Genomic DNA, 15,507 nt, shown 5'->3' with positions numbered 1-15,507 from the left:
AGAACCTATTGGTAAGGATGTCCAAAAAAAAAAAAAGTGTCTTCCAAAAGACAACAAGCAGACACCAGTCACGTTTTTTTGTTTTTTGCTTTTTATTTTGTTTGAGACGTCTCACTGTTTCACCCAGGCTGCAGTACAGTGGCACAATCTCAGCTAACTGCAACCTTTGCCTCCTGGGTTCAAGCAATTCTCCTGTCTCAGCCTCCTGAGTAGCTGAGATTACAGGTGCACACCACCACACCCGGCTGATTTTTGTATTTGCTGTAGAGATGGGGTTTCACATTGGCCAGGCTGGTCTCAAACTTCTGATCTCAGGTGATCCACCGGTCTCGACCTCCCAAAGTGCTGGGGTTATAGGCATGAGCCACCACGTCCAGCCTCAATCACCTTTTATCAGAACACTGAATGAGAACTGGAGGAACAATCTCTCAACTAAGACATTGAAAATCTACCCAAATTCACAACTTCAGTGAAAGCTACAGGAAATCACTTGGAGGGATCAAAATACCTTTATGCTCTTGGCTTAAAACCAAAATGGTTGCGAACAGGCAACCTACAGAATGGGAGAAAAAATTTGCAATCTATCCATCTGACAAAGGTCTAATATCCAGAATCTACAAGGAACTTAAACAAATTTAAGGGAAAAGAAATCCCATCAAAATGTGGGTGAAGGATACGAACAGATACTTCTCAAAAGAAGACATTTATGTGGCCAACAATCTATCCATCTGACCAAGGTCTAATATCCAGAATCTACAAGGAACTTAAACAAATTTAAGAGAAAAAAAAAATCAAAATGTGGTTGAAAGATATGAACGGATACTTCTCAAAAGAAGACATTTATGTGGCCAACAAACATATGAAAAAAAGCTCATTATTCCCGGTCATTAGAGAAATGCAAATCAAAACCACAATGAGATACCATCTCACACCAGTTAGAATGGTGATTATTAAAAAGTCAGGAAACAACAGATGCTGGAGAGGATGTGGAGAAATGGGAACACCTTTACACTGTTGATGGGAGTGTAAATTAGTTCAACCATTGTGGAAGACAATGTGGTGATTCCTCAAGGATCTAGAACCAGAAATACCATTTGACCCAGCAATCCCATTACTGGGTATATACCCAAAGGATTATAAATCATTTCTACTATGAAGACACATGCACACACATGTTTATTGTAGCACTATTTACAACAGCAAAGACTTGGAACTAACCCAGATGCCCATCAATGATAGACTGCACAAAGAAGACACGGCACATATACACCATGGAATACTATGCAGCCATAAAAAAGAATGAGTTCACATCTTTTGTAGGGACATGGATGAAGCTGGAAACCATCATTCTCAGCATACTAACACAGGAACAGAATACCAAATACCACATATTCTCACTCATAAGTGGGAGTTGAACAATGAGAACACATGGACACAAGGAGGGGAACATCACACACCAGGACCTGTCTGGGGGTGGGGGAAGAGGGGAGGGAGAGCATTAGGATAAATACCTATTGTATGCAGGCATAAAACCTAGATGATGGGCTGGGCATGGTGGCTCACACCTGTAATCTCAGCACTTTGGGGGGCCAAGGAGGGCAGATCATGAGGTCAGGAGGTCAAGACCAGCCTGGCCAACATAGTGAAACCCCATCTCTACTAAAAATACAAAAATTAGCAAGGCATAGTGGCACACGCTTGTAGTCCCAGCTACTCCGGAGGCTGAGGCAGGAGAATCACTTGAACCCGGGAGGCAGAGGTTGTTGTGAGCCAAGATCACGCCATTGCACTCCAGCCTGGGCAACAGAGAGAGATTCCATCTCAAAAAAAAAACAATCTAGATGATGGGTTGACCAGTACAGCAAACTACCATGGCACATGTATACCTATGTAACAAAACTGCACATTCTGCAATGTACCCCGGTACTTAAAGTAAAATATTTTAAAATAAAATAATTTAAATTCAAATAAATATAAAAATTAAAATTAAAAAATAACAAAATGATCACATAACAAATGAGAGACAGCATGATACACCTTGAAAAATACTGATATAGAAGAATCTTTCCTTACTGGAATCACAGGCGTGAGACCCGAATACCTTTGAGGTTCTCAGATACCTATTCTCGTCTCTAATATAATCCTAGGTTTGTGAGAAGCCAAACTGCTCACTCTGGTACTGAACTATTGACTCTTTCATGAAAAACGAAAATGAAACTTTTAATCCAAATTCTATCCACAGTAACCTGATCAAGCACAGGGTAATGTGCCTAACACAGTGCTAGAAACAGAAAATGGCTCTGGAGAGCTGCAAGTTTGTTTGGTTTACTACCCCATCCCCATGCCCCCAATATCCACAGGACATGAACACATTAACTCAGCCTAATGATGAACAGGTTCCTGTCTGCAAATACATCCCAGGAGTTTCCTTTGGATAAGAAAACTCTTTTTCTGTGTCTGGACCAGCAGAGTTACAAATCGGCTACAAACACAGCATCTTCTTGCTGCTGCTAGTCCAGTTTTGTCTTAGTATTCATCACCTAGCTTTGTAAGAGCTAGGTGCTCTCTCAGCATGAGAAAATAAAAATCTGTCTCAGAGTCAAGGCAGGGGTAAAGCAGAGAATACGAACTTGCTCCACTTCAAAGCACAAGGCATATCTTTCAACTAACTAAACAGCAATCCCAGCAGGCATGACAATGCAAGCTTTCTTCCCTATTATTGTTTGAAACAATCACAAGCTATTTGTTCATATTAATTAGTTTATATGTAGTATTAGGCAGCCTTGATTAGAAAAATGCTCTTTGTTACTAAATGAATAGAGTAACAAACAAAATCAAAAGCTTTTTTAAAAAATTGTTGTTTTGGCCTTAGAAAAGGGTTTTTAGGCCTTTCACACTTGAATGTGGATTTATCTTTACAAAGTCCCTGAATTCACTGGAAAAGAATGCAAGTTGATGTGCCAAACAATACCAGGCTAAGGTGACTGAGTGAGCTGCTTATTATGCTTTGCCTAAGAAGATGCTATATCTAAATTATTTTTACCTTCTTTGAACATGGGCAAAACTGATAATAAGGGAGAAGACATTAGTAGAAGTTTCAGGGCAAGGGCAAGTGAGCCTTGAACTAAATTTGACTGTACAAATTACATGCGAGGAACTGACATATAATTAGGAGGTCCATCACTGGCCAAAGGATCCTGGGAACCAAGTGACCCAATGGTCTGCATCTCTCCAGAAGCAGCTATCTATCTCTATGACCTAATGCCCGAGTGTATAGCTGGCTCCTTCCCCGTGGGCTTAGTTCCCCAACCATCAGAGGCTGCCACTATTCCCAAAATACAGCGAGGATAATGGAACTACCCTGGTTAAAGTTAATTAACAGACTTGCTCAATAAAACAATTATCGAAAGTCAGGACTTGAACCCAAGTCTATTTCAAAGGCTGGGACCATTAAGCTAACACAGACTTCTTTAAGATCAATGTTAAATTTGTTAATATGGTTTGAAAGGCCTTATAAAATCTCCAATTTTATAACCTAACCTATTTATGCTAATTCCAGCATTTGCCAATTTCTGCAGTGTACCTATTTCATATGGCTGATTTCAAGAAGCTAGCATGAAGTCAACTGGCTCACAAAATTCCTGAAAATTTAACAATCCGCCTCTGTGAGTTGGTATAGGTGGCTCTAGGGACATTACTGTTTACAATCTCACACCCCACTGTAGTGCAACCAACCAAAACAGAATTCTAAATGCTTTGCTCTCTCTCTCTCTCACACACACACACACACACACACACACACACACACACACACACACACACACACCACCCTGGGACACTTGACATTCACCCATGCTTTTTCTTCTCTTTTACCAAGATAACCCATATTCATTTGTTCTCAGCCTAGTGGTCTTCCTTCAGGAAGTCTTCCCTGATCCTCTAAATCTTTTCCGGGTTCTCCACTTTCCTCCCAGAGCACCCATACTTCCTGTATTTGTGCATTCCTGCATTGGTGACAAAACCTTGTAACTTTTTGTTTTATCTGTATATCTCCCACTTATCTCTAAACTCTGGCAGAGCAAAACTTATTTCTCTTACTTATTCTTGTATCCCCCAGGCCTGCCACAAGGCTTGCTGAACAATAGTAACAATGCTTGCTAACACACACTGGGCAATATGTGCCCAGAATATGTGCCAGGCACTATTCTGAGTTTTATAGAAATTATTTCATTTCCTCCTTAAAATAACCCTATCAGGTTGGCTTCATTATTACCATGCTCATTCTGTGGGTAAGGAAATAGGGGCACTAAGAGGGTGGATACCTTCCCCTCAGGCTCAGGTAATTAGTAAATCAAAGCAGGGTGACTGGTGAGCCTATGTTTCTCCCTCAAGAAACCAGTGTTTCTTGGCCACATTTTTTTCTCATTAGTGATCCTTAAGGAGAAAAATTAATTATATTTAAATTTTCTATAACGAGAAAAAACTAAATACTAAGGAATAAGATTTTGTTGGATAAAGGTATAAGCTTTGGAGGAATTTTTTTCATCTCCCCAAACCCACTTTTTGTCCTCTTGGGGCAATATCACTATGTTAAGAATGTATGTTCTAGGACTTTCACATTACCCATTTCCATTAATGTACCATATATTTGTCCCTAAAAATACACAGTCTTGTTTTAGAATTTTAATGGTAGCTTCCCATAAGTACTATTTTGCATCTTGCTTCCTTTTTCTTCCATACGATATCTTGGAGTAATATATGGCTGTGTAGATATCCTCATTTTAAAACCACTGAATAGTGGTCAGGCGCGGTGGCTCACGGCTATAGTCCCAGAACTTTGGGAGGCCGAGATGGGCAGATCGCCTGAGGTCAGGAGTTGAGACCAGCCTGGACAACACAGTGAAACCCCGTCCCAGCTAAAAATACAAAAATTAACCAGGCGTGGAGGCACGTGCCTGTATTCCCAGCTATTCAGGAGGCTGAGGCAGGAGAATCGCTGGAATATAGAAGGCGGAGGTTGTAGTGAGCCAAGATTGCGCCACTACACTCTAGCCTGGGAAACAGAGCAAGACTCTGTCTCGAAAAAAAAAGAAAGAAAGAAAAAGGAAAAAGGAAAAAGAAATAAAATGACTGAATAGTATTTCAATCATGTCCACATTCCTGAATTCATTAAGTCTTTCTACTATTGGATATTCACAAAATTTTGTATTTCATGGTTTGCAACCAATGCTTCAATGAATATCTTTATACACTCCTTGGGCTCACGTGTGAGTGTTTTTCTAATGTAGATTCCAAGACAGCAGCAGGGCATGTGCAGTAATGTATAATTTGAATAGATACTGTTGAATTACCCTCCAGAGTAACTGTACCAATTTACTTTCCCACAGAGAATTTACAAGAGTACACATTTCCCCCAGTAATTGTATGAAATAGAACCTCTTTCTCCTTTGAGCAGTGTTAAACATTTTAATTAAATGAGTCATTTAGAAGTATTTCTATTCCTCACCAGCCGATAGGAGCTTGTGTAACAGAGAAGATGTATAGATAAGAAGAAGCTGTTGGAAATGCTGACAGATGACAGCAGCAACACCGGGATGTGGAAATGCCTTGTCTAGAAAACCTGCACTAGCCTAACTCACTTCACAAAAGGACTAAGAAGAGTCATTACATGGGAACAGCTTCTGTGGACTTTGAAATGGTGACCTCAGGTAACAGGCACTAAATCTCTTTGCCCATTCTCCAAGTCTCTCGGATACCAAAAAAGTCTACTGAAGATAAGGGAAACCAAACACCCAAAGTAAATGAAGTGTTGAAAGGACAATGGTCCACTTACCAGAAAGAGAAATGCATATGACGATGGTAACACTAAACATTCTGGAAAATAATACTGAAGGCCTTGGTACTTTATTCTGTATTCATATGATATGAATAAAGGGCTTTATTCATAAGATAAAATCCCAAGGTGGATAACAATGATGACATCCCAAATGGTGCTGAGGAGAAAACACTATACTATATGAAGGAAAAATGCCCCTTGTTCTCCTTTTTCCCTCTCCTTCTTCTCTCCCTCTCTCACAAACACACAAACCCCTATTAAAATACATACAAAATTGAAGAGCCTGCAAAATCATACTGAAAAAAACAGTGTGGAATAACGTTCTGTATCAAGTTCAAATTTCAATCAATATGGCTCTTTCTTGAAAGTATGCTTTTTTCTTCAAAGGTACCCGAGGCTGGGCACAGTGGCTCAGGCCTGTAATCGCAGCACTTTGGGAGGCCAAGGAGGTGGATCATTTGAAGTCAAGGGTTCAAGACCAGCCTGACCAACATGGTGAAACCCCATCTCTACTAAAATACAAAAATTAGCTGGGCTTGGTGGCAAGCGCCTGTAATCTCAGCTACTCGAGAAGCTGAGACAGGAGAATCACTTGAACCCAGGAGGCAGAGGATGCAGTGAGCCAAGATGACACCACTGCACTGCAGCCTGGGTACCAGAGCAAGGCTCCCTCTCAAAAAAATAAATAAATAAAAATAAAGTTGGCCAAAACTTGATTGTCACGAATGAGAGAGGAGGTCACACTATAGAAAGAAGATAAATGAAGAGTAAATGGGAAACTACACTTCCTGCGCACCTCTGTATGCCTCATGTATATAAACCATCATTTAATCCATGTAGCCATCATGTGAGGAACGATTACATGAGAGAGATCTGAAGCTGAGCGAGGTTGGCATGACTAAGGCTTTTTATCCCGCAATCAGAGGAGCAGGGATGGGAACTGTGGCCTTATGACTCCGAAGTCTGTTTCCACATTGTACCCTGCTGCCTGCTGAATCTGAAAGAGTCCAGTGAATGCTTGATTAAATCAGGCTGTAAAATCATCCGAACAAAGACCATGTCCCTGCCGTATTACTGCTCTTCACTGGACAGAAAAAGATAACGCATACGATTGCTGTTCAGAAGTTCCTGGAATCGCATTTTGTTTTCAAAGTTCCTAGAACAGGTCAAGGCAAAAGAGTAAGTGTAGGAGGAGGACGACAAGACAGCCCTCAAAAAACTTGTTAAAGTTAGATCCATTCTGATATATTTCATTAAACCCCACCCCAACCCCCAGCCCACAAAAAAAGCCAAGAGAGGAAAAGCAGCAGGGTTTACTACTGACTTATTTTGATTTAGAGTGTGATGCCTATAGTGACAGTCGGGCATCCTAAGCACTGAAAACCAAGGCCTCCTATGAACAGAGGCCAGTTCACTAAAATCACTTGTTCATTGTTCCAGCTGCTTCCTGAACTAAATGGCACCTCACTCACAAAAGCACCATTATTCAAATACTCACCAAATGATAGCGAGAGAGATATACATGATCCCTAGAGTCAAACACACTTCCTGAAACCCAGTTTAAATATTTGACAAACTTATGATTACGTCAGACCTCTGCTAGTCTGAAGCCCTTACCTGGGGCTGTGAAATTACAGGGATGGAAGTAGAGATGGCAGCCATGACAGCTCTGTGGTTGTAGATGGTGAATAGGCCCCAGAACTACGGGAGACAAATGTTCTTGTTTGCTGATCAGATCAAGGTCATGCTAGGAGAAGCTGTGTATCTGGAAAACAACAGGAAAACCCACATTTAGCATAAAAGGACTAGCATATGGGTGTGAAGTACCGTTGGCCAAAGGAGGTAAGAATCCCTAGAGTCAAGTTTCAAATACTAGCTTAATGCAAACAGAAAGCCTGTAGGGAAAAGCTAAGGTCTAAAAGCCATGACTTCTGTGCTATCTGTCCAAATACTCTTAAGTTGAGGAATTTTCATAGGTTTGAATCCAACATGCCAGGTAGATGTTTTGGGAAGACAGTTTCAAGTTGCAGAGCTGGGGAGGGTGAGTCGGTGGGAAAAGCCATCCTGCCATTAAATAATAAAGGAATTGAATAATCCATAGTGGAGAGCTGATGGCTTACATAGAGGGCAAAGGGAATGCAGTAACCACCCCCACTTATCTGAGGAGTGGATTCTAAGCCCCCCAGTGGATACTTGAAACGGTGGATAGTGGGTTAGGCGTGGTGGCTCAAGCCTATAATCTCAGCTCTTTGGGATGCCGAGAGGGAAGGATTACCTGAGGTCAGGAGTTTGAGACCAGCCTGGCCAACATGGCAAAACCCCATCTCTACTAAAAATACAAAAATTAGCCGGGCATGGTGGCACGTGCCTGTAATCCTAGCTACTCAGGAGGCTGAGGCAGGAGAATTGCTTGAATCTGGGAGGTGGAGGTCGCAGTAAGCCAAGATGGCAGCACTGCACTCCAGCCTGGGCGACAGAGCGAGACTCCATCTTTAAAAAATAGAAAAAGAAAAAGAAACTGTGAATAGTACCCAACCTTGTAAATAACAGAGACAGTTACTAAGTGACTAATGTGCAGGTAGCATACGTGGAGATGCAGGACAAAGGGATGAATCACATGGACAGTATGAGATTTCACCCACACTATCCAGAATGGAGTGCAATTTACAACTTGTGAATTGTTTATTTCTGAAATTTTTCATTTAATATTTTTGGACCAAGTTTGACTGCAGGTAACTGAAACCGTGGAAAGTGAAACTTCGGATAAGGGTGGACTACCATAATACCGTCAAGTAATTAGATATCACCCAGTCCAACCCCACCTATTTGCAGAAGAAAAAATTGAGGCTTAGAGAACAAAAGGGACTAGAGTCACACATTTAACGGTAGGACCAGTACTACAGCAGCAACTCCAATTCCCAGGCCTATATGAAACATAACAAAGTGAATGTGTTCCCTGCCTATATTTACTCAAGGAACTTAGTCACCGCTTTTAAGACTAAAGAAAGGCAAGATACCTGATGCTGTAGGAGTCAGTCCTGAGAAGTCAGGTACTCAGACAGGTGGATGGGGAGCTTCATAAATCAGATGTCCACCTGTGTGAGAAAGAGAACATTTCTAAAATCCTTTTGACATCCTCAAAGAGAGGATGCTAAATAAGCACAAAGTATAACCAAATCTTCTCTTATTCACATGTTCATTAAGAAAACTCAGAGAGATGCTAACTTCCGCACACTAAATCACGGCCCTAGTTCTGTCCAAAGGCTGATGTGACTCTTTCCACATTGCAATTTAGTCCAGAAGAAAAAAATTTTTCATTTTAAGAAAAGAACTTTTAAAAATTCTTTCATTTTTAAGAAACATTTTCATTTTCTGGTGATTTTCATACCCCCTAACAATATCCTTTCTTTTATTCAAAGACGTTATTGGCCGGGCACAGCAGCTCACGCCTGTAATCTCAAAACTTTGGGAGGTCAATGGGGGCAGATCATTAGAGGTCAGGAGTTTGAGACCAGCCTGACCAACATGGTGAAACCCCATCTCTACTAAAAATATAAAAATTAGCTGGGTGTGGTGGCACATGCCTGTAATCTCACCTACTCGGGAGGCTGAGGCAGGAGAACCACTGAAACCCAGAAGGCGGAGGTTGCAGTGAGCCGAGATCATGCCACTGCACTCCCGCCTGGGCAACAGAGTGAGACTCCGTCTAAAAAAAAAAAAAAAAAAAAAAAAAAAAAAAAAAAGAGTTATTGAGCATCAATAGGGAACTGGGCGCACAAGAAGTAAGGCTAAGTCAACCTTGCCTTTAAGGAGCTTTTGTCAGTAAATACGCTTTCTAGTTTCACCAGCATGCAAGATGATACCTGAACACCTTTTTTCTCTTTTTTCTTTTTTGAGACAGAGTTTTTGTTGCCCAGGCTGGAGTACAATGGCCCGATCTCGGCTCACAGCAACCTCTGCCTCCCAGGTTCAAGCAGTTCTCCTGCCTCAGCCTCCCGAGTAGCTGGAATTGCAGGCATGCAGCACCACGCCCGGCTAATTTTGTTTTTTTTTTTTTAGTAGAGATGGGATTTCTCCATGTTGAGGCTGGTCTCGAACTCCTGACCTCAGGTGATCCGCCCGCCTCGGCCTCCCAAAGCACAGGCGTGAGCCACCGCACCTGGCTACCTGAACACTTTTTAAACTATTGGGAAATGATAATTTTCATAATAGTAAAAGTAATGAACCAGAGGTCACAAGATCCAAATCTTGTATGCTAGGAACTGTGCAGTTAGACATTTAATCCAAGTCCTTTGTCCCCCAAATCCCATGGTGCTACCCTATATTAGCTCAGGAATACCAGGCAAATGAGAGGCTCAGAAGTGCTGCTTTTCTAAGAAATAATCTAGGTTTGACAGCAACTTTTATAAGCTTAAATTTAATTGCTACATTTTTGTGCAGTATCCTTCATACTACAGTTTCAATCACTTTAGGTTCTAGCTGCTTAGAACTATAGAGCCTTCCTATTTTCTTCTCCCATTCGAGCAATTATTTTCATTGACAAATAAGTAGTAAAGTTATCAAGCTATCTTGTCATGACATTCAACAGCAAATTCCACAGCTGCCTTGTGACAATACTGATGTTCTCCTTAGTCTCAGTTATAGGAACAAATAAGACTTGTTTATCACACTGTGAAAGTAAATAAACAACCCAGGAGAAAAGTATATGTATACAGGAACTTTCTTTTTTCAAGATGACTGCTAGAGTGCCGAACTTACCCAAGAAAATTACAGGAACCCCAAGGTGCACTGTTTTATATTGAACTTATTCCTAGCATTATTTTTTGCCCACTCCTACTTTCATTTTTCCTTTCTCCCTCTTATGTATTTATAATTCACATTATCTTGTTCTATGTGACATAAATGAATATATCAATAATATAACTATAAAGCAAAAAATCAAGCACACAACATTCCATTCTTAAGGATGCATACTATATGCTCGGGTCTAACATCATTTCACCAAGCTATGTCATTAAGCAATAGAACCTTAAAATATATTCAATATTCAGAATATAGAGAGTTGCCTGAAAGGTAAATAGAGGCAGCTAGCTTATAGTAAGGAAAGCGATATAGAAATGGATGAGATCCACCAAACAAATATGTCATATGGCGTTATTACTAACAACAGCAGAGGGAAAGATGGGAGACTGGAATTTAATGAAAGGCCACTGGATGCTGAGCTTTGGAGCAGTAATTTACCCTAGAGTTTGAAGCAGATACTATTCAATTATTTTACAAGGGAGACATCTGAGGCTTTGAAAGGTATTGTGAGATTATGCAACATACCCCCAGTCACACAGTCAGGAACTGAAAGAGCTGAGGTATGAACCAGGGCCTACGCTAAGATTCATACTCTTTCCACAGGCCAATACTCCAAGTGATCAAAGATTAAAAAGAGATGGAAAGCATGTGGAATCTTTAAGCAAAAATGTCAGATAAAAAATGGAGAAAGTAGGATGAAAGTCAGATGACTTGCAGAGTGACCCTGAGACAGAGAACCTTGTGCTCCTCTCATCTATATAAAATTTTAATCATGTGACCCTCATTTGGATGTTTCATTTCCTTGAGATGCCTAATAAACATGACAGATGGTTAGTTTCACATTTTCAAGAAGAAAATAAGACAGAAAATTAACTGCCTTCTCCTAAAACATGAGACATGTCTAATTTTGTTGAACCTATTCACACATTACGAGAATGCTTTATAAAATAGCGTATGGTTACTTTGCCAAATACAAGGGCTGAACGACATTTAACTTCAAAGGTACAAATCAGTTTTCTTTTGGGAGCAAAGTCTTAAAATTATATTATGAAATCTATTTGCTTCTCAACTTATTTACGAAACTGCACAAATCATGGGGGAACTAAAGACAAAAAAGACATCACCCTAAGTAATCATGCCATGCAGTATCTAGCTGAGCAAGCTGGTTCACTTTGACAGACAAACTCCCTGCCTTACCAGAGCCCCAGACTGTCAACTAGAGAGTTGCACAATAATTTTTAAGGAAATACACCCCGGGCAGGGCGTGGTGGCTCACATCTGTAATCCTAGCACTTTGAGAGGCCGAGGCGGGTGGATTATGAGGTCAGGAGTTCAAGACCAGCCTGGCCAAGATAGTGAAACCCCATCTCTACTGAAAATACAAAAAAGAAAAACAAAAAGAAAAAGAAAATTAGCTAGGCATGGTGGCAGGCACCTGTAATCCCAGCTGCTCAGGAGGCTGAGGCAGAGAACTGCTTGAATCCAGGAGGCAGAAGTTGCAGTGAGCCAAGATCACACCACTGCACTCCAGCCTGGGCAACAGAATGAGACTAAGAAATATACCCCTCTGAACTCTTCCAAGTACTTCGACACCTGTGCTGCAACTCTTCTAGCCTGCCATCAACCTAACTCTCCATTTCCTTTGCTTGAGCTTCAAAACTATGTTCTAGCCATAGAAAACCATGAAGCAATGTGGGTTTGCCCGGCTGACATCAGGCTCTCCAACTGCCCTTGGAGCATTACTGTTGCCCCTTCTCTTCTTTCCTAGTTGTCTCCATTTTCTATTCTCCTAGGCATCTCTTCTCATCTATATTTCTCTTCTCAAAACCGTAAAATTACCTCTAATGCCTCTCACTTGCAAAAGATGAGCTTTGTCATCTATTTATTTATTGGATCATTCATCCATTCCTTTATAATCACTGGGTCTAAATTACCTCAGTATCCCCCTACAATTCAAATCTCATGTATAAAATACAATTTCCAAATAAGAAAGCTATAAGCGTATTTTTTTGTGCCAGATTACCAAAGAAATGACCAGCTGATTATAAGACAGGAAATATCCTGAATCAGCCCTGGAAACTAGAGATAGATCTTAAACATTCAGAAATATATACTTGAAAGAATCAACATGGGAGGTTGACAAAAGGACTAAAACACGATATCCTCTTCATGTGAAACTGCAACTGCACGACCAGAAAATAAGCAAATGAGAATCCACCAAACCCATAATGATACCCCTAGTTCAGTGGGATGGGGGCGCTGAAGCCCAGGGAGACTCGGGGTACATTTAAAATACACTAACTCCTTTAAAAGGGTTCCTGGCTTCAGAGGCCAGCCAAGCAAGTAACCTCTGGCTGCATTTACTTCTGGTTGACAGGTGGCTATGATGACTACCACGGAAAACACGTGAGAAAAAGACACTCCCAGCTGGCTCCTGGCAACGGCAGCCACGCCAAGTGACAATGACCTTGCTAATTACTGAGTGCCACACCAAATACCTAAAAGAAAGTCTCTGGTTTGAGGCAAACTTCCCTGTGATTACTTCTGGAACTGATCCTGGCACTTTTCCCAGGCCTCACAGGAATATGAATTCATAATTGGTAAATTAATCTACTACAAATGTAACCTTTTTCCTTTGTCTGGACTTGAGTCAAATAGTGACTCATCCAAGTTTCTTGAAAGAACACAGGGTTGCTAACGCATGCGGGGCTTAAAACCTAGATGAGTTGATAGGTGCAGCAAATCACCATGGCACATGTATACCTATGTAACAAACCTGCATGTTCTGCACATGTATCCCGGAACTTAAAGTAAATTTTTAAAACAAAAAGAGAAGGAAGGAAAGAAGGAAGGGAGGGAGGTAGGGAGGGAGGGAGGAACACAGGGCAATACCCGATACTGAATATGCGTTGACTTCCCTAAGGATAAGCAAAGGAGAAAAATCTAAATCCACCAAGCAAATAGAACACATTATGGTTCAAAAAAGGGGAAGATTCTAGAATCAGAGAAAATATTTACTTAAGAAATAGGTATACTACATAAAAGAGAAAACTCTATTAACAGAAAATTTCTAGCTCATGTTCTTAAAATTCCAGGGGACATTTGCACATAGAGCAGGTAGTCATAGAAAGAAACGTGAGACCAGAAAAGAGTGTGTGTTAACCAGAAAAGAAAATCTGAATTATGAACTTGAATAAAAGCAACCAATGAAGCAGAAAGTAGAATATTTTTAAAAAGCAAAAAATAAAATTAGTGATGCAAAAGATAAAACAGACTTTTCAGAGGTGGTTGGGGGAAGCTACATGGGTAAAGATTTTTGCCTTCATCCCCAAAACAGAATAGATGAACAAAAAGCAATAAAGGAGGAAAGAAGAAACCATCATTGCTGAAACCAGGAAAGGACAAATTTATTCTCAAAACTTTAGAAAACTATTATAGATGAACAACAATTTAGATAAAATGGGGAAATTTTTCAGACTGTGTATCATTCTTCAGAGAGCCCTATGGTCTGATAGAAACAAAATAGAAAAAATTCCTGAACCCCAAACCTGGAGGAACAAGATGAGATACAGGCAGGCTAGAGCTGAAGCTTGTATTGTTTCTTATTATCTCTTCCCTGTATTGGAGCTAAATAGCATCTAAAGCCAGTCTTACACCATCTAAGGCCTGAGGCTGAAGGATTTTTCTCTCTGGAATCTGAGCAGATGAATAGGTTTAACAATAGTAACATCAAGAATAATATATTGCACTTATTCAAACAAAAACAGGATGCTTAAAAAGTGGTAATTCAAAATTCTAAAAAAGTTGTTCTCACAGAAGTATAGAGCAAAGTGGTAGTTACCAAAGGCTGGGGTGGTTGTGGGGAGAGGAAGTTGGGAAGATGTTGATCAAAGGATACATATTTACAGTTAGACAGGAGGCATAAGGTCAGATCTACTGCAGTTAGGAGGAATAAGGTCAGATCTATCATGTAGGATGGTGACTATAGATAATGATGATACATGGTATTCTTGGAAAATGCCAAGGCAGTGGATGTTAACTGTTCTTACCACAAAAAAATGAAGACTATGTGAAGTAATGCATTTGTTAATTAGCTAGACTTAACCATTCTGCTATGTACGTATGTGTGTGTGTATATATATATATTTCAAAATATCATGTTGTGTATGATAAATACATATAATTTTATACGTCAATTTTTAAGAATTTCAAAAAAAATTCAGTAGACAGACTGGAATATAACTTTAAGGAATGTGCCCAAAATGTAGAGTTTAAAAAAAAAAAAGTAAAGGAGACTAGAACAGTAAAAGTGAGAAGGCTACAAAATGAGTCCAGAAGGTCTAATAGTCAAATAGAATTCCAGAATAAAAGAGTAAAGGAAATGGGGGTGGGAGTGAAGTCAAATGACTAACTCAAAATATTTCCTAAAATGTAAGGTCATAATTGTGCAGACTGTAAGGGCTCACTGAGTGCCTACCTGCCCATTTCATTTGATTTCAATATGCCCACATTAAACACAGTATCGGTCATCAAGAGTTGTATTTTTTTAACTGTAAGGATATTAAAAAGGTCCTATAAAATATCATAAAGCAGGTAGGGAAGCTCATAAGCAAAGGATTAGGAATCAGAAAGTCTTTGGACTTTTCAACAGCAACCCTGAAAGCTAGAATACAATGAAGCAATGAGGAAGGCAGTTTACAAGCTAGAACTCTATTGGCGGATGTTCTTCTGCAAAGCAGAGAGGAAACTAAGAAAAAGACAGGCATGTGATACAGGAAACAGGAGTCCAATACAGGAGTGGGAAAAAAGGGAACTCCTGACATAATTGTGAAGGGAAATCCTTGGGTGATACACAAGAAGACTCAAGA

The 15,507-nt window shown here is 40.2% G+C and overlaps 1 protein-coding gene across 8 annotated transcripts in view; it reads right to left on the bottom strand.

Annotated features, from left to right (window-relative positions):
* Positions 1-15,507, bottom strand: part of LPAR1 (lysophosphatidic acid receptor 1) — a 170,360-nt gene that overhangs the window by 95,128 nt on the left and 59,725 nt on the right. For 5 of the 8 annotated variants that reach the window (XM_050761437.1, XM_050761442.1, XM_050761438.1 and 2 more), the window contains exons 2-3: positions 8,854-8,931; positions 7,454-7,601 (exon numbers count right to left, since the gene is read on the bottom strand). In XM_050761437.1, the coding sequence (XP_050617394.1) occupies positions 7,454-7,498 (45 nt within the window). In that variant the 5' untranslated portion in view covers positions 7,499-7,601; positions 8,854-8,931. Of the gene's footprint in view, positions 1-7,453; positions 7,602-8,853; positions 8,932-15,507 lie in introns of those variants that run through there. The other 3 variants (XM_050761443.1, XM_050761441.1, XM_050761444.1) reach the window with 2 other exon arrangements.

This window comes from Macaca thibetana, chromosome 15, assembly GCF_024542745.1.
Source record: "Macaca thibetana thibetana isolate TM-01 chromosome 15, ASM2454274v1, whole genome shotgun sequence".
In the NCBI taxonomy this organism is placed as follows: domain Eukaryota; kingdom Metazoa; phylum Chordata; class Mammalia; order Primates; family Cercopithecidae; genus Macaca; species Macaca thibetana.
This window is presented reverse-complemented; position numbering and strand designations above follow the sequence as displayed.